The 24267-nt window shown below is 49.6% G+C and overlaps 1 protein-coding gene across 1 annotated transcript in view; it reads left to right on the top strand.

Annotated features, from left to right (window-relative positions):
* Positions 1-24267, top strand: part of LOC138511207 (long-chain-fatty-acid--CoA ligase ACSBG2-like) — a 655074-nt gene that overhangs the window by 210884 nt on the left and 419923 nt on the right. The window contains exon 7 of the mRNA XM_069626736.1: positions 161-325. Coding sequence (XP_069482837.1) covers positions 161-325 — 165 coding nt within the window. The remainder of the gene's footprint in view (positions 1-160; positions 326-24267) is intronic.

Below are 24267 nucleotides of genomic sequence, written 5' to 3'. Positions count from 1 at the left end.
TATATAGCCATATAAATGAATGGTCGATCTAAGGAGGTTAAATTGTAGGAGTAATGGTTAAGTGCCATTTCTCGTGTGCCTTTACTTAAATCTGATATTGGAGACACAAAGTTTTGACACACTGCTTATCACGGCTTCTTTTATTTTCGTGGTGCTACAGATCACCTGGGTGACGAAGGCATTTGGCAAGAGTCTGAACTTGACGGATAACAATGTGATTGTGAGCTACCTGCCTCTGAGCCACGTAGCTGCCCAGATGTTGGACATCTGGATATCCATCGGCTTCGGAGGGACCACCTATTTTGCAAATCCTGATGCCTTGAAGGTAACATTTGTGTGATAATATCAGTGTAAAATAGGTGTTTCCCTATCACATGCTTAAAATACCTGAGTTTACAACATATAGGAGTGTTTTTGCTCATATTGCATACATATTCAGCCTCAATTTCTTCAAAATGTGATATGAGTGTTGTGTTGGTGTGATGTGCCTCATGATTTCTGCACTAGCTCTTCTAGGTTATTTATTTGAATCGTGTCCTCGCGGTATTTCACATTCGGTCTGTGTGTCCCTCATTCTGGCATTCAGTTGCTGGTGATGTCACCGAGAATGAGATGGCATCTGGAAGTTGCGGGTATGATCACATCACAAGGAAAGTTGCTTGGAGATGGTACGGATGCAGGGCAGCCAGTAATAAAATGTTCCTCTTTCCCCACTCTTCGGGAGAGTCTCCTGGACACTCCGACAGAGCACCCTCCAGCAGGCAGTGAAATGTCAGCTGCACACACCAGTTGTTCTCAGGCTCTAAAGAGAAGGAATTACATTGGCATCAGAACTCTAAGCCTATTCCACAACCCCCCCCAATAAGGGACACTCAAATATCCAATTGACCTACTTACGTATAACCCACCTTGTTCAGCGGAAAGAAAAAGACATTGCCAATCCTCCGGAGGGAGTCAGTTGCAGGTCAGCTGTGGAGGTGACACTCACCCAGGCATGCACAAGGCAATGCACAGTTCAATCCCAAGAGGTCGGACTCATGGGTTATAGCCATGGTGCATTCTCTCTGCACTCCACTAGTACTGGCTTGTGTAACAATTGAACCACAATTGACTTTAAAATCAAACCAATAGCTAAACAAAGTGATCAATGGTGCCTACCTCGAAACCTTAAACCCAAGCCCATCACTGGGGCAGAAGAACTAAGGGGATATAAGCGATGATTGGGAAGCAGCTTTGGGTAGGCGTTTGTAGTTAAGAGAGGAGCTGAATTTGGATGGATGGAGTTGATATTGGAAGAGCTGGCCACAAGGTGCTATGGAGAAGAGAAAGAGTGGAAGGAATGCTGGAGTATGGAGATAAGAAGGAAATAAAGGAGAACAGCAGAGGGTGAATGAATGAGACCAACAGGTGGTGAAAGAGAAACAGCAGAGGGTGAAAGGAGAAGAACAGCAGAGGGCAGAAGAAGAGAACAACATGTTGTGGAGGAGGGATAATGGAAGGCGGAGAACAGCAGATAGTAGATTTAGGACAACAGGTGGTGAAAGGAGAACAGAGGGTTAAAGGAGGAAAGCAATAGGTGATGAAAGAAGAAGAGTAGCAAGATTTGTAAGGAGAAGAGTAATACGTGGTGAAAAGAGGAGAACATCAGGGTTGGATGGTGTACAATAAATAGTGAAGGCAGAGAACCACCCAAAGGCAGCTGAAACACAGAAGGAAAGAGACAAACATAATGAGGTTTGAACTGGCCAGAGTAGGAAAGGACAAGAGAGCAAGTCTTGCCCAAGGCAGGGGGCAGTGTTGGAACCCTGATGTGAAGCGGCCAACCACACGATGACAGGAGGAATTAGCACATGGTGTGGCAAAGATGATGACCAGGCTCAGAAGACAGTTAGGACTGAATGGAGGAGGGTGGAGATCATAATCCTTGGAAATTGAGGTTATCGGACACTGAGAAACTCTCCTGTAGATACTAGGGACACAAGACCTGGCTGGCTCTTCCCAGCCTCTGAAACTGAACTACAACTGGGTGGGAGATGCTGTCCCGGCTATGTTGACAATACAATGCTTGCAGGCCAGATCAGAGCACCAAAGTGGACACCGTTCAAAAAGAGGAAATCTTTCAATAATGCCAGAAACCAGTGGAACAAGGATATCCTTTTAACTATGGATCAAGAGACTGTGAATGCTATGAAGGCCTTGTGAATGTTTAAAGAGGCTTCTTATTTTACGTGCACTGATCCAATTGATTAGAGACTGATCAGACTTTTATTTTTACTTGTATTTTGACTTATATTTTCTTTTACAAACTGGCTAACCAAGCGTGGGTTACCAATGACTGGTAGAGAAGGAATTGCTTTGACTAGTTAATTTATTTCTAAGAAGGAGAACAAGCAGGGAGAAATGTGTTAGGTTGGGGTTCTCATGCATGGTCTATTTTGTGCATTTTTTTTAAGGTTTAAGAATGATAGCAGTAACTTATGCCCAGTGTGGCTCAGTCAGTTGAGTCATGTCCATAGTATGACAGATCCTACTGTGCAACAAAGGTCATAGAGAACCAAAATGTGTACCCTACAACAGGTCATTGAGATTGCAATGTTGGTTGAGATGGCCCGAAGAGGATGATTTCTGATGAAGGTTTCAAGGGCACGGGCAACCTTGCAGCACCCTGAAGTTTTCAAAAAAGATATTTGTGCTCAAGAAGGGGGAATGAGCCAACACTCACGGAGTGAGACTGGTTCCAGTTGGAGCGGCTGCAAAACAAACTTCTACATTTGTGTATCATGGGAATCAAAGGACCCATAAAATTTTCAAAGTGACTGTCTCTGGTCGTCAAAGTCTTGAAACCCCAAATAATCATCCGAATGTGCGTCAACCTCAGGGACCTGAATTGCAACATAAGGATCTACCAACATCCATTACCCAAAATGCTTGCATTTCTGGAACCATACATGGGACTCAATAAGAGTTTTCCGGTATTTCAGTGGTAAATCTTCCATAATAGTGGCAAACAGAATGACCGATACCGATACTTGGTCAGGCAGTATTACCATTGGATATATTCCCTCTGGCAGTAATACCACCTGATTACAAGTGGTCTTTTGCCTGTGTTAATCCCCATTTAATGGAGTCCATAGGACTCCAAAGGGGATATTTGTTGGCAGTATTTCCACCGCCGGTATTACCGAATGGTAATACCAGTGATTTTTTTAGGTAAAGTGGAGGCGATACCTCCATCTCCCCACAAGGAAAATTGGTTAACGGTGGTGCAGATTCAGGAGGGCCGTGCAGGCACCCACAAATAAAACCTTCTACTTTGCTTTTCACTCTAACTCCAACCCATACCTTTAATGAATTCTTTATTTGTGTTAATCAAATCTTATGGTGTGTCTTTTCTTGACACTTTAGTTTAGTGTGCACTTTGGACGGTTAAAGTTGGTGATCATTGTGGGAAATATCAAAGATTTAGAACAGACTGAGTTGCCCTGCTACACTGGCTGTTTGTGCATGTGTGCTTGTTCCTATTACTTTTACTATGTTATGTTATGTTAAATGTGTATTTGCACCCTTAGGGCACCATGGTGCGTAGATGCATAAAACCTATATGTTACAAAATCAGAATAAGAGGGCAGAAGATCAGCATGATTGTTGAGCGAGAAAAGCTTTCATTTGGCACCTGAATTGAAGATGGTCTATTATCCATCTCAAGTTATGTGGGATGCCATTCCAAAGACCAGCCACTTGCATGAAAAAAAGATCTGCCACTGATTTGTTCAAGCTTGTGTTAAGGAATAAAAAGCAAGCTTGTGCCGCCAGCACATAATGAATGACTGAGAGAGGAGTTTTTAAATATCTGGATACAAATAAGAGTCCTGTCTCATAGAAAGCTCTGTGAATAAATCAAAGAGTCTTAAAGTCTTTGCCTTTCAACGTCTCTTGATTCAGAGGACCTAATGCAACAAACAAACAATAAGTCCTTTTCCTCTTTAGCCAGACTCAGATTCTCTCAACACAATGTTATTTACCTTGGATCCCCCTCATCCGGGCTGAGATCCTCTTTCACAGTGTTCATAGGATATTCTTTCTCGGGTGACTCACGGTTCACCCCAGATCCCCCTCGGTCGGGCTCAGATCTCAGATCCCCCTCGGCCGGGCTCAGATCTCCGATCCCCCTCGGGCGGGCTCAGATCTCCGATCCCCCTCAGTCGGGCTCTGATGCCTTTTAACACAATGTTCGTAACTTTACACAAACTTACTTTAAACAAAAGCTTTTAGCTGATCTCCCTCTGCTGGATTTGGACTAACTTCCTACACAATTTCATCAACTATCGAAGACTTTCAAATGTGCAGGGGCTTTTGCATGACCCGTTGCAGGACCACTTTGATTTCGGAATTCTTTGTCTCATTTCCCACCTTTCAGCTCGATACCTAACAGACTTTGGAATGAGCACCCATGTGGTGCCGGACCACTGTGTCTATGGTATTCTATCTTGGCTTCAAGGTTCAGACACTCATCCGCTGGTTTAATTGTACTTGCGTCACTTGCCACATACACTTCATACACTGTTCTCTTCAGTTTTCACTTATACAATGTTGCCGCTTGCAACTTTGGCTTCAATACAGATTGATCTGGTATCAGTCTCTCTAACTCACCGGCTGTGTTGACTTCACTGGCGCTGCATTGTTGTAGGAGCCAAGGACAGTGCCACGTCAGCAAGCGATTATGCCCGCCTTGACTATCGACGCAAGAGAGCCCCGGGTACCTCTGACACACAATACAGGATTCTTCAGCCTCTATTCCTGGTCTTACATTTCCTATTCTTGAAGGTTCAAGAAAGTAATGGTCTTGTGTTGAAAAGGTCAAGGGCACTGCCCTCCTTGCAATCCTTCGGTTTTGCCATCTTTCACCTTGTATTAAACTGCCATTGTGGAACTGCTGCTTCCTCGTGTGCTTTGTCTCGCTCAGAGTGTGCTTTCGTGCTCCGCCTTTTATCCGTGAGGGGAAACGTGATGGAAATTAGGTGTGTGTAATGATCAGTAATTGCCTGACCCTGCCTGACCATTGGAGTGGGACATGTCAGGTATACGGCTCAGGTGTTTGTACGTTTGCTCTCACAGTGAGCTGTCCTTTAGAAAGTGTTTGATGTTGAGAAAGGGGTGGGGGTTGAATTCCTAAGTATCCTACCTGTTAGGATGGGGTAAAGGTGTTTCAGGGAATGCACATCCACTCCCCAAGGACCCCTCACCCAGGTGATTCTCCCTGTGGACCTCAAGCGCACTGGTCCACCTCCAGGAACTGGAGCCAGAAGCCATGGTCGTGTCCCGGCCACCTAGATGACAGATCCCCAGGGACTTTCAATTTGTTTTTTTGTTAAACAATTTTCAGCAATAAACTCATGGAAAAAAACCTGGTGATCAAAAAAGGTTGTACCCATTAGACACACTGACCTGTTGTAGGAAGTAAAACAGCCCACATTTCTTTCCAGTGATTTAAGATGAAAAAAGGCACACTGACTTACTTCTCTACTTAGAGGGGCCATGGAAAGTTCACTGACAATTTGGACACCCAGTTTTCTGAAAGAGAAATCTGTGTCAGGTGAGGAACCCAAGTCTGTACACTAGATGGGTGGTATTCGCCTGTGCGTTTGAAGTCCACAAAGCATACATTCAGTCGTTATGGCATTAAACTGAGCTTTGTTGAAGTACATCCAATTCTGAACATGCTTTATGTAGATATGGATTCTTGACTATCACAAACATTACCTGGATACAACATGATCTGTTTATCCTCCGCATACATGAAAAGTTGCATACCGAAGGCATAGGCCAATATGGACAGCTGTTGAATGTACATATTAAACCTTATATGGAATGCTGCATGAGTGGCTAATAACCTCAGAATCGTAACCTCCCAATAGAACTGTCTGGGGGTGGCCTTGGAGCTATGAGTGGCTCACTTTATGATATGATAAGTCTTTTATAACATTCCTGTACACAAGTGTTTCTGGGCACGACAAGACACGGGAGGGAAGATAGGGGGCAGACAAGACAAACGATCTTACTAGCCTTTGTGTCATTCAGATCATGCAAGTTAAAGAACGAGAAGTGCAAGGGGAAGGGTGGGAAGTAGAAAGAAGAGGGAAGGGGAAACAGGGCATGTTTGCTCTGAGTAAGTACAACCAGGGCAGCGCAGCTCTGGGTAAGTGCCAGGAGGCAAGGGACTGAAGAGGTTACAGTTACAGCACCTACGTCCATTGTAGGTCCAGAGGCAGTGCAGGGGGGACTGATCAGAAAAGAGCCTGGTACCCAGTGAGACTCTGAGGGTAGCCATGCAACCAATCAGTGCAGCAGACAGGTCGGTCAGGAGGGTCAGCAGAGGAGGGAGAGAGAGCAAGCAGAGGAGCAAAGGAAAGTTTTCAGCTGCTCCGGAACTTCAGGTGGGCCAGCTCAAGTTTGAGAGTGGCAGGGAGGTCATTCCAGAGGGAGGAACATGCGGAGGAAAGAGATCTACCCCCTACTCTCTGCCTGGAGAAGCGGCTGACCCTTAGAGAGTTGTAGGTAGCTGAGCAAAGGGCTCGAGAAGGAAGGTATTTAGGAAGAGAGCGTTGGATGTAGTGTGGGCCCCAGCCCCAGAAAGTCTTGTGGACAACGCAAAGGGTCTTGAACTTGATCTTTGCAGCCAGCGGGAGCCAGTGGAGAGATTTCAGGGCTGGAGAAATACAGTCCCTGGGCATGAGACTAAGGAGAAGCCTCACCACTTTAGTGATTCCAAAATGCAACAGTCAACCAAGTAGGATGATATGGTAGACTGAGTTGTAGGCCACTAATGAAGCTGGTAATACCAAAGAATTGCTCTTACTGATATCTGCTAAGTGCCTTATTTCACTAGCCATGATGTTCATCTACTCTTCCGTGTATATTTCTGGGTGAAATCCTGTTCGGCAAGGGTCAAGAATAGGGTGAACTTCCACATATTTCTGGAGATGGTGTGTTGCAACCTGTTACAGAATTTCTCTCCAAGCAAGGTAAATTGATTAAAGCTGGCTGGGGCAAGGATTGCATTTTTAAGTGAGGGCGGAATCCCTCACTCTGACTCTGACGATTCCAGAAAGAAAGGAAGAGTTGCTAAGCCCGATAAGTATCAGAGAGGTCAGACTGATAAGGCCATTAGTGCTTTTGGCTGGGAAGAAGTCTTTGGAGGAAGCCTCACGTCTTAGATTGCAGAATAAAAGGTTACTGTTTGAAAGGCAAAATTAATTAAAGTTTGTGAATTCAATAGTATAAATGAACAGTATCAGTAACGGAAATGAGGCACAATGTAATGAGTTTTTTGTGTACGGTATCCACCAGAGAACAGAAAGAAAATCACAGTTGTTTTGCAAAGTATGGATATAAATGCAATCTCCTGCCTGAGAACTTGGGTAGAGCATATAAAAGTAAGAACTTTGACAAGCTCTGGGGACAGATTGTGTGCCAAGAAGTTCATGTCCAGATAATATCAGTTTTTCCTCATCAATGTTCTATTTGTATATTAGGTTAGATTAGTTTTTATCAGTCTCTGATTCAGAAATATACCAATTTCGCTTTAGTGATCATTTGTTGCTTGCTACATTGGGGCATACCAAGGCTGTGACACTTGATTCTTGTTAATTGTTTTCGGAGGAGTTATTTTATCAATGACAGAGATCATGCTGCTGAGCAGTCAGCAGAATATCTTGGGAATGTGGTAGGTTAATCCTCGGGTAAAGGCCCTGAAAGGTACAGGCTGAATCATGACATTATTTTCTTCCAGTTATGGCAAGGTGTTAAAGTTGTGTTGCAGGCCTTATCAATTTGTTGTCACCTTTGGTTTAAAATGGAAGGATATGGCAAAGTGATCGGACCAGCCAGGAGGAAGCAAAATTTCAGCAGCAATGAAGTTGTGCGATATAAAGATAAGATGCCATCCGACGTACAGCCTTGTATATGCATTGTCCCTAGAACTAGTTGCCTAAGTTTTCCAGCTTCTAAATCATCTGATAAAAATGTTGTATTCATATTGTTAGTATACCTTAACTAGAATATACAATCTCCCATGACACGTAAATAAGAGAATAAGGGGATAAATTGACACAACATCATCAGTAAAGCCTTTGTTATATATGGTATTGCTATTTGGAGAATGTCTGTGAAAAACTGGAATTGGTATGCTAGATTTCAGCACATGATAGGATCTGTGGCTCTACTATTTCTGTTCTGCTTGTTGTGAGAAGCCTGGAGGTATTCTCTAGGCAACGGTTACACAGCACCACTGTCCAAGACTGCTGCAGCGACGTGTGCCGAGTTGAGAGGTAGCCTCTCGCAACTTGTGGCCCGGATTACAAGCATCCGCAGGTAAAATACATGAATTATTTTTATAGATGTTCACAGGTTTTTCTCACCTCTCTCGGTCTGATCCGTTTAACAAACCCTCTGAAGGAATCACATTCAGATCGCAGCACTCGTCCCACTAACCATCCGCACACTGCATTTGTTGCCTAAATATTCCACTAATTTGAACTACAGTCGCGGGGCAAGTGATGCACGTGTGCTTCTTTTCACATTGCACCACCTGATTCCGTGACATGGGTGGACACTTGCGCACCATAATGGTTGCATCCATGGAGCATAACATTTGAATAAAAGCATGCCACTTATTTATACACTGTACACCATAATTGGGGCACTAGGGAGGTTAAGCCTGTTTACAAAATGGTCCTCTCACAACTATGAACGCCCACCATGGATACACAGGGGGCTCATAATCCCTTATTATGTTTTTCTCCCCAGCACTGGAAATAGACCCAGGCCAAATAACTAAAAAGCGAGGATTCAGATCGCGATGTCCACCAATAGGATCTCGGGATCTCACGCCTAGGGACCCTCTTAAACTGTTAAGTCCTAAATGGTAATCGCCACAAACATCACTAGTGTGTAGGGCATGGACCATAGACCCACCGCTACACTAATGGTATAATGGGTACTCTCTCTCTTTATCTTGTGACCCTATAGGTATTGGGACTGACCAAGATATACCACAATAATTTGTGGCCACAATCTCCTTGATTCTACACTGGTGACATGCGACCAGCATGGACGGTAGCAATAATGCACTCACGGTAAGATCAGTGACCCATTTCAGTGAAATGGCCACTTTCATGTACAAAACTAAGCATCAATTGCTCCAGTAAATAATTGTAATAATTGTGAAACCACACATATCCTGACCACTCATCTCATGGCATTCTTTAGACAGAGAACAGTAGGACACCTCTGAGTCAACCTTTTCCCATCCTGATGAAGGCCCACCACTTTGCTAGCTCTATTTAATGGCTGTCGATTTGGGCCGAAACACAGTAGTGTCGACTACCTATTTCTGTTACCAGTTTATAATATTAACACTGTGTCATGGCCACAGGCCCCAGAACACAAAAACCACACCATCTAGTGATGGGGGCAATGGGTCACTTGACTCACTTATGTCCCTTTGGGACCCATAAACATAGGGGCCCTGGCTGTACTCAGTCATGGTGCCTTTGGCGCCAGGCTCATATAGAGATGTGAGCAGGAACACTTTATTGCAGTGCAGGAGTGCTTTTACTTTATTTCAGTGCAGGAGTGCTTTTATTTTACAAGAACTTTCCAGGAGCTTCTGAAAGCCTTTATTCCAAAGAACATCCTCATGTGCTGACTCATCGGGTGTGGCTCTGTAGGCCTGGTCTTCATGTGCTGACTCATCGGGTGTGGCAAGCAGGCTGAACCTGGTAGGCGTGGCTTCAGAAGCTCAGCTGTATAAGCTGCTCCATCCTTAAGGCCGGTGCTTCGCGTTACTGTGCACTCGGATGCAACGTGACGCTCACCGCCGCTTGGACCAGTTTACTTACCTTTGAAACCAGGCGTTCTCCTGCATACTCACCTCCAGGAAACCAGGGCTTCATCGCTTCATCTGCAGACTCATCTCCTGACATCAAGTGATCTTGATCCCGACGCCGCAGCACCGCACTCCGCATCCACGAACTCAGACCCTGTGAAGAAGAAGAAATACAAGGTTAGAACATCCGTCCTAGGGCCGCGCTGCATTTGAACCGTGCGTGCCCCCTAGTTAACAATTTACCAGCTACTGTACCGCTGCAGCTTCGTTCCTCATTCTCTGCGGCTACCGCCTCGAGCTCCACAGCTTCTGCCGGGCTGGCAACATCACCTGCAAGGGAAGAAAGCAAAAGAGCAAACATCAAAATTGGAACAGACAGCAATGCAAGACAACAAACTTTACAATACAACAAAAACAGACGAGGAAAGACAAAGGCAAACAGGAACACTTACCTGAAGTATTGTGGCTTAGTCGCAGTAGGACTGGACTACCACGTGCAAGGGACCAGTGAAGGAACTTGGTCCAGATCATACAAGCGCCCCTGCTAGAAGCAGCAGGACGGAGTGATCGCCAAAACTAATCGACAGGTGAACTTTCCAGGGACAGCTCATCCCACGGGTACCACGGTTTGGGAGAAGGGGTCTGGAAGGGGATCAGGCGCAGGAGCTGGCATACTCACCCCCCTATTCTCCAGGCAGAAGCAATCTCAAGCCGCATCACCTATTACCACCAGTCACCGCATATGCGCAGAGGGCGAAGTCGGACCCGAGCGACCTCACGCCTGGGAGGGCTGCAACCGTGCCCCAACGCCTCTGCAGAGACCAGGTGAGAGTAACACACTGTTACTCTCTGTACTGTGATGTAATGTATACACATGTTATTTGTAAACCAAATTCCCTAGATGCTCTAAGGGATGATGCATGTTTCACTGATTTTCAACGCCAGTCCAAATGCCTGGATTGAACTGTTATGTATTTTGTATAGAATATCTTAAATGTTGTGCGTTCCACTTTTTTTTTTAGAAACTCTTTGAAGATTATATACTTGCATGCATTGAAAGATTTGGGACAAGAAGTATCGTCTTTGACCCACACAGCCCTTTTCTGGAAATAATGTTTTCTCTTTACTTAGGGGTAATTTGATGGATATGTGTGATTCTCAGTCACCCTGGTCATTGTTATTATATGGTATTCTCACCCCTACTTCCCTTGGATCCTCTGTGCAGGTGCCAAGGAAAGGCCATCACTCTTGGATCCTGAGCCAAGGGGTGGAGATGTGAGGGAGGATCACCTGGATGGAGGGTCCTTGAGGATTGGGAGTGGGGAACCCTTAGCCAAGACATGGTATCCCCCATTTCCTATGGATGAAAAACCTAACCCTCCGTCAACCTTTATGGGCTATTATAAACCAACTCTCCTAATTTCCCCACCTGGGACAGGAGTACTGGGACGAGGAAGAGACAACTAAGAATTATACACACCAACATGCAGCTACACCACTTTGGTATTGAGACGAGGAAGAGGGCCTCAGAGTACCATTGCAAAGACCAGGCATGTCTTACTAATAAGCCTGACTATGGTCAGGCAATTAAAAGAAAGGACTCACACTGGCAACCCCTTTAAACAACAGAGGTGTATAAAAGAGGTGAGGTCAGATGTGGGAGGAGAGACGTGGATGGGAGCCGTGGTGAGCCGTTCTGCAGCCTGAGAAGCACACTGGAGACTGAGGATGCTTAGGGTCAAGGCGAGTGTGTCGTGGGAGCAGCAGCTCCGTGGGGGAGAGGCGAGGCGAAGGAAGGTGGCCAGATACGGGGCCGTCCTTCATCACATCGAAGGTAGAGCTTGTTCTCCTGCAAGAGTGTCTGAGGGGTGGAGAAAGACCCTCTGAAAGGAAACCGCAATGTCTGTGTCCAGCGCGCTACAGAAAAGGACTTCAAAGTGAACCGGCAAGTTTCCAAGATAGGGAAAACTGGTGTTACTTCAACCGCAAGCCTTACAAAGTGAACCGCTATTGTTAAATGAAACAAGAGACTTGTACATTGTATTGGAGTGGTTGCGTGTCTATTTAAAGCAACAACCATGTTTTCGAAAGACTCTGAATAGTATGAACTCTTCATTCTTAAGCAATTAAAGTATTGTTGAAGTGGTTGCGTACCTTGGAGAAAAGAAGAAACATCATCGAAAGTCTCCCACTAAGGAATGTGAAATATTTGCTGCAAAGATGAATTAAACTAAAGTTAAAATCGGTGTGCATGAAAGTCACACTTTGTTAAAAATGTAACTGAATGAAAGTGAAACACAGGAAGTTTGTGAATTGTGAAATTATTGAAAACTAATGTACATTGAATACCAAACTATATGGAAACCTAACATTGAGGAAAGGCAATGCATATTGAATACCAAACTAAAGGAACATTTAACATTGAAGCAGACAAGTAAACATTGGATACTGGTTATAAGTGAGCAACATAAAAGCGCATTGAACTTTGAACTATAATTGAACAATAGTTAATATAGGTTGCACAACAAATTAACAGGGTAATTCATAGAATCCAGCGCACAAGTAGCGCACGCGGCTGGCGCACAGCGTGCGCCTGCGATAGTCTGCGCCAGGCACGTGCGCTAAAACTGATTTCCGCGCACAGCGTATTCATGGATTTCATGCTCCCAAACCAGCCGTGGCGCAGAGAATCGCAGCGAGCCTGCAGCAGCGCCAGTAACGCCCCCAAGAACGCCCTCGCGCAAGGAAAAGCCATCAAAATCGCTAAATCATCGCTAAGGGCTGCGCAAACCCTGGACCACTTCACAGGGCAGGCAAACAAGGAAAGCAAAGCGGGCAATCTTCAAATCAGGAGTACGCGGGAAGTTCTACACGCGACTAGGCAGGGAACCTGATTTACAGGGGTACGCGGGAATTATCACACGCGAACAGCCAGGGAACGCGTATTACAGGGGTACTCGTGAAGTAGAACACGCGATAGGCCAGGGAACGTGTATTACAGGGGTACGCGTGAAGTAGAACACGCGATAGGCCCGGGAACGTGGATTACAGGGGTACGCGGGAATTATCACACGCGAACAGCCAGGGAACGCGTATTACAGGGGTACGCGTGAAGTAGAACACGCGATAGGCCAGGGAACGTGTATTACAGGGGTACGCGTGAAGTAGAACACTCGATAGGCCCGGGAACGTGGATTACAGGGGTACGCGGGAATTATCACACGCGAACAGCCAGGGTGCGTGTATTACAGGGGTAGCGGGAAGTACAACACGCGATTGGCCAGGGTACGTGCATTACAGGGGTACGCGTGAAGTAGAACACGCGATAGGCCAGGAAACGTGTATTACAGGGGTAGCGGGAAGTTCAACACGCGATTGGGCAGGGTACGTGTATTACAGGGGTGCGTGGGAATTATCACACGCGAATAGGCTGGGTGTGCCCTCACAGGTGTACCCTGTACACCCTCCACGGCCCCTGCAGGCAGCCCACAAAACAGGGGACTACCCTGCACACCTGATCATGTCCCCCTGCACCCCCATCCACCAGGGGCACCCTCCACCAGGCCCCCACCCATGTCTCCCACCACCCCCACCCCCCAGCAGTGCAGGGGCACCTGCCAGCAGGCCCCCACCCATGTCTCCCACCACCCCCACCCCCCATCCACCAGGGACACCCTCCACCAGGCCCCCACCCATGTCTCCCACCACCCCCACCCACCAGCACTGTGGGGCACGTGGCCAGCAGGCAGTCAGGCAGCAGCAGATGGCAGGTGGGAGCGTGCTCAGGGCTCTGGGGGACTGTAATTTGGCCTCCTGGCCAGGAGCGTGGTCTTTCGTGTTTGAACGCGTGGACAGCCTGATAGGGAGTGATTTTGCACGTGAAAATCCCACACTCAGCGAATCGCGCGAAAACCCGTCACCAGCATATGTGCGTCTATAGTTACCTGCACGTGCAGTGTCAAAGCGTGTGATTGGTGAAAATGGATCTACACGCAGGAGTGTCAAAGCGTGTGATTGGTGAAAATGGATCTACACGCAGGAGTGACAAAGCGTGTGATTGGTGAAAATGGATCTACACGCAGGAGTGACAAAGCGTGTGATTGGTGAAAAGTGAGCTACACGCAGGAGTGTCAAAGCGTGTGATTGGTGAAAAAGGATCCACACGCAGAAGTGACAAAGCGTGTGATTGGTGAACATGGGCCAAGCACGTACACGCCGTAAGTGACGCTGTACGTGTGGGCCTGTATATAAGGTAGTGTAGAACACCATATCCTTGTACGTGCTTTTCGTGGAGAGCGAGTGGGTGAATTCTGTACTTCTTGTCGTTTCACACGCGATTTACTTCACGGCGTTTCCAGTTCGTACTCCCTGTTACCTCTGACAGCTTTTTCTCTTTTTCCTCTTGTACTGGTTTACCTGGGCCTGTTCCCTCAAACAGTGTCCCCTTCTACTGTTGTCCTGTCTCCTCAGACAGCGTACACATCTTCTTTTGGCGGGGGTCTTGCCAACCAAACGCGCTCATTTTTCACGCTCTTTTACCTGGCAGACGGTGAGTCACGCACGTATCTAACTTCTGTGCTTCTAACTTCTGTGCTTGCCCCGTGTGTAGCCTACCCCTTCAGAGGTCATTCTAGGCTGCATGTGACACGCATACGTTCATTGTGTTACTGGATGCCACAGCGTAGTGCAGGGTTTTCCATCAGCACACGTGGTCTAGGAGGGGTATTGTGCACGTTCCTTAACTTTTTTGGGCTGCCTGTGCGTTGCGTGACCCGTCATCTTTCCCCAGGGGTGTCATATAGCCTTGCCACTGCACTAGGGTACGAATACCATCTGGTACCCAACCCCTTTGACACCCAATTGCCCAGGACAATTGTGCACACCGACTCCCATACGCACAATAACATCAGTGCCATGGTTGGGAGGCGTGCAAGCCGTAAGGGTGGCAAAGGTGGCCGAGCCACACGTGGTGGCCGTGGAGGATCCACTAGGGGACGTGGTTGTGACTTGCAGGGTGCCCCTGTCCCCCCCAGTCTGGAGGACCAGTCAGGGACACCCATGCCCCCCCCCCCCAGTTGAGAGTCATGTGGCTGATACCAACCCTGATCAGCCCTTGTCGGACCAGCCCATTGTGGCACCAGACCTGTCCGAGGGTGATCCCATCGCTGACATCCAGGTCAGCAGGTCCACTGCACGTGCACCGGTGCACATTGGTGTCATCAGGGCACGCGCATCTATGCCAGATAGGTCATCTGCTGGCCCCCGTAGCCAGGGTGTGGCTCCATCCACCCCACCTCTCATACACCCTGCCAAGACTGTGTCGGTCCTAGTTCATGCACCTCAGATCAGGCCTGACCCCATCCCACTACCCCCAATGCCTGCACCTACTCCCATGCTGAGTGTGCAATCCCACACACCCAGTACTGAGTTCACCACGGCTCCTGCCCCTAGTGTCCACAGCGGCGTAGGACACTCTGGATCCCCACCCCCTTCCAAGCGCAAGAGGAAGAGTGCACGTCCGGCACAGGCTGATGCCCCAGGCACGGCTGCACAGTCCGGCCCATCAAGGAAGCCAAGCTTCACAGACGCCGAACTGAATGCACTTGTTCAGTATGTGTCAGATCATGATAGGGAAATGGTCATCGTTGCAGGGTCCAAGACCACACATGCCAGACGCCAGGCACACTGGCAGACCATTGCTGACAGAATAAGTGCCCTTGGAGTAGTGAGGCGCACAGCTAGTGATTGCCAGAAGCGCTGGAATGACCTTAAGCGCAGGGCAAAGGATAAGCTGGCCTCAAGTCATGCCTCAACCTTGGTGACTGGAGGTGGGTCCCCAGCACAGGAAATAGAACTCACACCACACGAGTCCGTAGCTGGATCCTACATCACTGAGGGACAACTCCAAGGTGTGGGAGATCTCCCTGATTACGAGGCATCATCCGGTGAGTGCACATGCATGTGTGTATTATCCATGTGCATGGTGTGTGTGTGAAGCATTCATGTTGGGTGCCTGTCAAGGGGGTGTGTGGCAGAGTTGATAGTGGCACCCATGTGCCTCATCCAGTATGTTCAGTGCAACACCATCTGCCCACAGCACTATCCCTACTGGCAACAGTGCACATATGGCCCTACACCATGGAAGTTGACCTTGAATTGTCATTTTGTCACTACATTGTTGCTCATACTCCCCTGTCTATTCATCTGATGTCTTACATACCATTCCTATACTTTCCCCCAGCCAATCAAGTTTCATCTTCACATGCCTGACATGCAATGATAGCACATGCTAATGCGTCCTCTGTATATAAATGCCAACCAACATGCTGTCATACTGTGGATGTTGCCTTGACATCCACCTCCTACCTGTGTGCTTTGGTACCGTCTGGTTTTGAGCCCCATTCCCTCACACTCCATACTGCTCTTCATGGTCTATCTTCCATGACTTCTACAGTTCAGACCATCGTGCCCTACTCACGACACCTGCTTGCCAACAGTCAAATGAGGGCACCCTGCCCTCCAATGCGACCCACCCTATTGCTGACAAGTGCATCTGAGCCTACTCAAAGCTAACTCTCACTGACATCTGCTCATACATGCCTTTGCCTGTCCCATAGACCCTTCACATGGTCCCTGTCCTCTCTCCTTGCTCCTCTTCCACCATCAATGGTGGGACCCGTTGGGGTGTACTCCTGGCCTCCTTCCAATCCTCAGAGGCCACAATTGATGTGCATGGTAATGGGAGCATCTCAGTCCAAGGCCCTTAGGCCAACCTCATTCTCCTTGAGAAATGCTACCCACATCTCATCAACTTCCTTTCCTCTCCTGCTGTCCCCCCTCCTCTCTCCTCATCAATCCTGCACTGCCTCCCTGCACCCTCCCATGATCCTTCTCCGCCTCCCACTCCAACTCCTACACATGCTGCACCTCTGATCACTAGCACTCCCCGTAAGTCCTACAAGGCTGTCAACCTCCTCCACAATTACACTCCTTTCACTGCGGCTGCATCAGGCATTCCTCCGATATCTGTCACTTACATGAGGTTATGCACCTTGACATCCTTGGTCTCATGGAAACATGTCTGACGGCCAGCTCTGTCTGCATCCTTCACACACTCCTACCTGATGTTCAGGAGACCCTCTCCTTGGCCCGCCACTACTGTGCAGGGGGGGTGTGCCCTTGGCTTCCCTGAGAGTAATCCGGCCACTGTCACTCCTACTTAGACCTACTCCACTCTGGAATGGCTTGTGTGACGTCTCTCTCTACCACAACTTGACATTCACAAACTGTGCGTACTGTGTCTGGGAAAACTGGTCAAATGTACTACTTCCTTTTTGAGTGTCCTCACCTCTCCTCCTCACTCATGTCCCCAGACACAGAAATCCTCTTCCTTGGTGCTGTACGCATCCACCTGCATGCTTGTTGACCCCCCCACGTGACCTTACTGTGACCTCAGCAACTCCCTCTCACCCTCTAGACTCCCGTCTGTCCCTACTCATTCTGCAGGGCACACTCTTGATGCTCTGATCTCATCTGACTTTCCCCTCTCCGTCCATCTCTGCACTCCTCTCTCCTGGAGTGATCACATTCTCCTCTCCTCCCAGCTCACCCTCACCACCCCACAGGCAAAGCCACCCTCACCACTGTCACACACCTTCTTGGTATTCCAACCCATGAAGTGTGTGTCAGTCGAGGCTCAAGCTGCCAAAATCTCCCCCCCATCCAGCTCCCCCTTAGGCTCACTCCCATCCTGACAGGGCCCACTCCATGCTCCACTCTATGTCAGGTACACTGGATGACTTTGCCACGGTCATGACCACCTGTCTGAAGCCCCATGCCAATGCAGAGTCCTGGCATGACTCGGATCTTGTGAACCCAAACCACAGGTGCCGGGTGGCAGAGAGGGAATGTCCTGCATCATGCCCATCCTCTGGCAAACTGGCCTGCCACATGCTCCAAAGGCAATAGCGCCTCACCCTTTTCACCAAGATGAGATCCCCAATCCAAGGGCACATATCTGCGGCATGTGACAACTCTGCAGGACACATAGAAATCTGCAAGGACCTTGCCGAGCCAGATGCAGTGTGTACCTCCCCTGTCCCCTCCGAGCCCACAGCACTGCATGATTGTCTCTGTACCCCTATAGGGCACCCCCCCCAGCACTTGTCTGCGCCTAACACCATCTGCCCTTGACGTTAAGTCCTACTTACCTTGTACAGCACTTCCAGCCGCCACTTCCCCTTGCACTTCATTGTGCCACCCACCCCTGCACTTGCGTGACATGATTGACACCAGCACCAGTAGGATTGTTGACTGGCATCCCCTTCTGCCCCACCACCCCTCAGTGCTCCGCTGTACCTTCATACATTTCTGGACCGGTGCTTCACGAATGCTATATGATTCCTTTACAGGTGATGGGGAGGTGGAATCACATTGTTTACTGCATTTTGTTGATGTAGACAAGGCACTGTGCATCGTGGCCAATTTGGACTAGCAGATCCATGTACAACATGTTAACTTATTGATGTGACGATGCAATGTCAGGACCAGAGTGGTTGAAATCCTAAAAAGTTGCCCTCCTCTCCCTCTTCACTTGGTGGCTATGTCACATGCCATGTGTGTGATGGCATGTGCCTTTGACATGGCAATCACCGGCCAATGTGTGATGGCAGTGCTAGGCAGCATGGTGAGCAGGCGTTGCTCTCCAATCTGTACATTGTATGCCCTGAGCCTCCCCTACAGACCCAGTGATGGTGAATGCATAGGAGGTCTCCCAGTCATGTGGGACATGTGTCGTAGAACTACTGCCTCTGTTGTTCATCAGCCCTTGTTGCATGCCATGGTGCTAATGCCTGTTTCCATTTTTCTCTTTCATGTCTTTGCAGGGGACGAAGCACTTGTTGATGCTGGGGATGTGGTGGTTGAGCCGTCCCAGGAGGGCAACCCGGGCCGACCTTCCACAAGTGAGGGACGTGGTGTGTTTGTGGGTGAAAACCCACAATTGCTGCAGGTCGTGCTGTCGAGGGGTGTCTCTGGGGGTTCCTCCCCCGAGCAGTATTCAGGTGTAGACTCGGAGGATGACACCTATGTGCAGTCGCAGGTGAGTGTTCTTGGGAGAGAATCTCCTCTGTCCGACCCACCTGCAGCCGGGCCATTGCCCTCAATGGGGATGTCAGTGTCGGCAGCTCAGCCTCCGGTGGTTACGGATGCAGGGCCACACCACACAATCTCTGATCCTGTTCCTGGGGCTGCAGATCAGAGAGGGAATGCAGTCCTGCAGCCTGAGGCCTTGCCGGCACAGCAAGGCGCAGTCCGCCTTGCCCCAGGCAGGTGTGGTGCCCGTCAACATGGTGGCCGTATGCCACCTGGCAATACCGCTTGGGAGCAATCCATCTACGGTATGGCCACCCAACAGGCAGCATCATCCGAGATGATTGCACAGGCCATGGATAGGGTGGCCACTTCCATTGTCCCCCCAGAAAGGCTGATGGAGCGACTGGAGCAGGCTACACAGTCCATCAGCCAGGCACACAGGGAGGATATGTTGGCGTCCAACATGGACAGGCGGGCGGCACTGGCGACTCTGCGGGAATCACTTTCCATGGAGTCCCAGCGCCACAGGGAAGGCCTGAGGGAAGAATTCCATCACCTCAGGTCGACCCTGTTAGAGCTTGAGGCTTCATCCCATAGAAGGACAGAGGAGCAGCTGGAGCGTCTGACACGGACGCTCTCGGCCGAGATGCAGGCAACTCGTGCGGAGGTCAGGTCATCCCGGAAGTTACTGCATGGGGACCTCCGCATGATTATAACCCAGAACCAGAACTACCAGACCCGCCTGCTTGCAGCCATGGAGGAGCAAACTCGTGCTTTGCGTGGGCTGCCTCCCATTGTCACACCATCTTCTGAGGCAGCTCCCCCACCTCCTGAGTCAGCTGCAGGGTCTGGCCAGAGCGATAGCGACTCATCTCCCACAACAGAGTAGCCGTGTGGGCCACGAGCCTATGGGGTGTTTTAGTTTCCCATGATCCACACAGGTGGATTGTGGCGTGCATCCTGTCCTCGGACCTCATAGGTGCCCCCCCCCCCCGCCATTTTTTCTCAATATTTTTTTTTTCTTTTTCAAGAGTGTTGCCTTGTGTGGGTACCTGGGCATACACTGTATTGTGGCTGGGCACATGCAGGCTTGTCCTGAGTTTGGTTTCGATGCTTGGGTAGCAGACATCCACACCCCTCCTGCTTCCGTTTCCATGGGCTTGCAAAGGGTGTGCCCAAGTGACAGCAAATTACACGGTGACATTGGACTCCCATGAGCTGTTGGCCAGTCCATAGTCAATACTGTGTAGACATTCATAGTGTACATTGTTGTTGCACCTAACTATGCATGATGTTTTGATATGTGCCTCTACTTACATATGTTGCTCATGTTTTGCAGGTATTTCACACAGTTCTTCACACGGGCATACTCTCTGGAGTCAGACTACATGTCGGTAGATGTGCACTGACACTTTTGCGTGGCGCCATCACTGTACATCCGGACGGTGAGGACATACCAGCAGAATCAGGTAATGAGACTACCATTGATTACATGCATTGTGTCTTGTTTGGGTGGGCTTCAGGGTGGGTTGGTGTGTAATTTGATTGAAATTACTCTTACACAGGTGTGTAGTAGTGGCTCCAGCGCGGTTAGCTGTTCAAGTGCGGCCATGTTCCATTTGGGGCACTGCTATTTGTGACACTGGTGTCATATTGTGATGGCCAGTTTGTTTGCTCTCACATACCATGACATGGTGTCCTCAGTGGCGGGACTGTGAAGGGAATGGGTGACATGGCAATGTTGTCATGTAGTGAATCGCCTGTGGCAATGCATATTTGATTGATGGAGTTGTGTCTTTTCGTTGTGATGCATTGCTGGTCTATGTGTAGGTAGGGGTGCACACATAGTGACACTTCCATGTTAACAATCTCAGGCTGATGTGTATCTGACAGTTTATTGTCAAGTAATTTTGTGACATTGTCAGGTAGTGTCATCATTGATTGTCAGATGGTATGTGCCAGAGCAGTGTGCACTAGCCAGCACTGTGATTCCTAGGTGAAGAAGTTGGCCACCAGTTGCGTACGGGCTGCCTCCCCCCGTGCCCTTTCCCCTCCCATGCGCAGCGGGCGTGCATGTGGTTGTGGATGTGGGGGCACCACCATGTCCACGGGCAGGCCCCGGCGTGTTGCAACGTTGTGCAGGACACATGCTGCCACTATGATCCTGCACACTATTCGGGGAGCATATAACAGCTGCCCGCCAGAACGGTCAAGGGAGCGAAAGCGTGACTTCAGCACTCCGAATGTGCGCTCCACTATGCCCCGTGTTGCAATGTGGGCTGTGTTGTACCTTACCTCGGGTGGCGTGGTGGGGTTCCGGATTGGGGTCATCATGTGGGGGCTGATAGGGTAGGCACTGTCCCCTGCGGAGGTGGTGATGGGTATCATTAGTGGTGTTGTGTCATGACCCAGTAACTGACATGCATGCATGTGCAGTGGCATTCATGCTCACCAAGCAGCCATGTATCTCCATGCTGGCCAGCCTCTAGGTCCCGGCATAGGGTAGACATTCTGTAGATGAAGCTGTCGTGGGTGCACCCGGGATAGTTGGCATATACTGATGTGATGATTCCCTTGGCATTGCATACAACTTGCACGTTGATGGAATGCCAGTGCTTGCGGTTTCTATAGATGTGCTCTGTTGCCCTGGGTGGACGTAGAGCCACATGTGTGCAGTCAATTGCACCAAGCACTTTGGGGAATTGAGCCACACCATAGAATTCCTGGATGCACGTCCGCCTTTCTGCATGAGTCCTGGGGAGATATATGTGCCTGCGGACAGATGGCCGTGCAGTGATGATGTTCAAGACCTGGTGTAGGCAGCGTGACTGCGTGGCCTGTGACACACCACCCACTATGGCACTTGTCCGCTGAAAGGATCCAGTGGCCAAGAAGTGCAGTACATTCAGGACCTTCTGCAGGGGGCTGAGTGCTTGGGAGCACAGGGTGGGTGATGTGAGGTCATCCTCCCACTCACTGACCAGGTCCAGTATGATGTGTGCTGGAAACCTGTACCTCCCATACACCTGGTCATCAGGCATCCCGAATAGGCTGGTTCTGGGTGTGAATATTCTGGCCCTGACTCTCCTCCTCCTCCTCCTTTGGTAGCCCACTGCCACTGCTGCTAGGAACGGTATGTTCATCCTGGCATCTGGCTTGTTTATTGAAAAGTGCGCAAATTAATGCCTTGCGCGTGTTCTAGGCGAGCGTGTGACCCTCGCACCCCTGGAATCTAGTAATCCCACTCCAATAGCGTGTGGAAATTCCCACGCAGCAGGCATACAGGTGCGCTGACGTACTTGCGTGTGTAAGTGGCCGCGCACCCCTGAAATACACGTACATAGGCCAATCGCGTGTACGCGCACTTTTGGCCAATTACACGCGATGAAATACACGTACATAGGCCAATCGCGTGTACGCGCACTTTTGGCCAATTACACGCGATGAAATACACGTACATAGGCCAATCGCGTGTACGCGCACTTTTGGCCAATTACACGCGATGAAATACACGTACATAGGCCAATCGCGTGTACGCGCCCTTTTGACCAATTACACGCGATGACACTCTGACGTGCAGTATTTCCACGTGTGCTCCGTCATCATGTGCTGAGTGGGGAACGCCCGTGCGGATCACGTCAGACGCGCTTACGCGGTGAGGGACTCTGGTCCAATAGATTCGCGTATGCGTGCTGACGCACTTACGCGCTAAGGGCCTTTCCTCGGATTTCACGCTGACGTGCAGGAATTTCACGTGCCAAATCACTCCGTATCAAGCTGGCCACCCGAAAACACACGGAACACCACGCTCCTGCCCAGAAGGCCGAGTTACTGCCCCCCCAGTGCCCTGAGCAGCCTCCCACGTGCTATCTGCTGCTGCCTGCCTGCCTGCCTGCCTGCTGCCACCGTGCCCTGCCATTTGGTGCCTGCACATCAGCCATCTGCAGGGGTCCAGTTGCTGTGTCCACCCCTGCTGGAACTGAAGACTCCCAACTGGGATTACATCGCTCCACAGCCCAGCCCCAGGACCCAGTTGCCCACCCACACCTGCCTCTGGGGTTGCCATGTCGGGCACTTCCACATCTGGCACCAGTGGCAACCCCAGGCCAGAGGGGCAGAGGGGCACCAGCTTCACTGCCACCGAAGTTGGTGTCCTGGTGGAGCATGTCCTGGGGCAGTATGATGCCCTCTTTGGATCGTCCCGCGCCAGCAAGGAAGGACGGGAGAGGATCTGGGCCGACTGTGTGGTTGCCATCAACGCGGAGGGGGTGGCAACCCGCAACGTCCAGAAGATCAAGAAGCGCTGGGAGGACTTGAGGTCCAGGACCCTTGTGAAGGCCCGGCGCCTCGTGGAGGGGGGCCGGGGCCGCATGAGTTCCATCCAGAAGAGGGTCCTGGAACGCGTACGCCCAGCGCTCCACGCCCAGGTCCTTGAGAGGGAGGCCCGTCTGGAGTTGAGCGGTAAGTGTGCAAGCATTACTGTGTGAGACAGGGCATGTTGCGGTGTGCTGGTTCTATGATACTTGCCTGTATGTGTGCCATGGGCCATGTATGCATGTATGTGTGCAGGGACATCATGGTAATGCATGTGCGACCAGTGATGTGTGACCCACATGGTTGTTGCATGTGTTGAAATGCGTCATGGGGAGCCCTATGCAGATTTAGGACATGAGAGCATGCCAGTCTCTGTACCTGGACATGGATGGGGGTGAAGGATGGGTGCTGATGCCAGGTACATATATGGTAGCCATGTCTGTGTGCCTGACCTGCGTGTCTGTGACTTGTGCATGCCATGGATGCATGACACATGTGTGTGACAATGCACAGATTAAGTGACGCACCCAACTTACCCTTGTTTCGCCTGTGTTCGTTGTGTTTGGGGCCAGATGGATGTGACTGAGGTGAAGTGTGTGCATGTGATATGCATGAGCCATGATGCATGTGAGTTACAAATCATTGAATGTTTCAAGAGTCAATTGGACATGCATGGAAATGTGCATGGCATGCACCATGCCTGTTACTGTGTGTGTTTTGCCTGGACTGACCCATGTGTTGTGGAGGGACATGATGGAAGTGTACTTTGACAGGGGTGCTCATCTGCTATTGCTTCCTGTCTAGGGGACCATTGTACAGTAGCCTGATGCTTGTGTCCTTTGTCTCCCTCTACGCAGCGGCTAGTGAAGAAGAGGGCGGAGACGGCGCTGTGGAGCAAGGCGGCGGGGATGCCCCCACGGCTGCAGCGGAAGGGGTGGGTGAGCCCCCACAGGGGCCTGCTACGGCGGGAGACG

Source organism: Ambystoma mexicanum, chromosome 6p (assembly GCF_040938575.1).
Source record: "Ambystoma mexicanum isolate Mex_15411 chromosome 6p, UKY_AmexF1_1, whole genome shotgun sequence".
In the NCBI taxonomy this organism is placed as follows: Eukaryota; Metazoa; Chordata; class Amphibia; order Caudata; family Ambystomatidae; genus Ambystoma; species Ambystoma mexicanum.
Note: the sequence above shows the minus strand (reverse complement) of the source record. Positions and strands in the feature narration are given on the sequence as shown.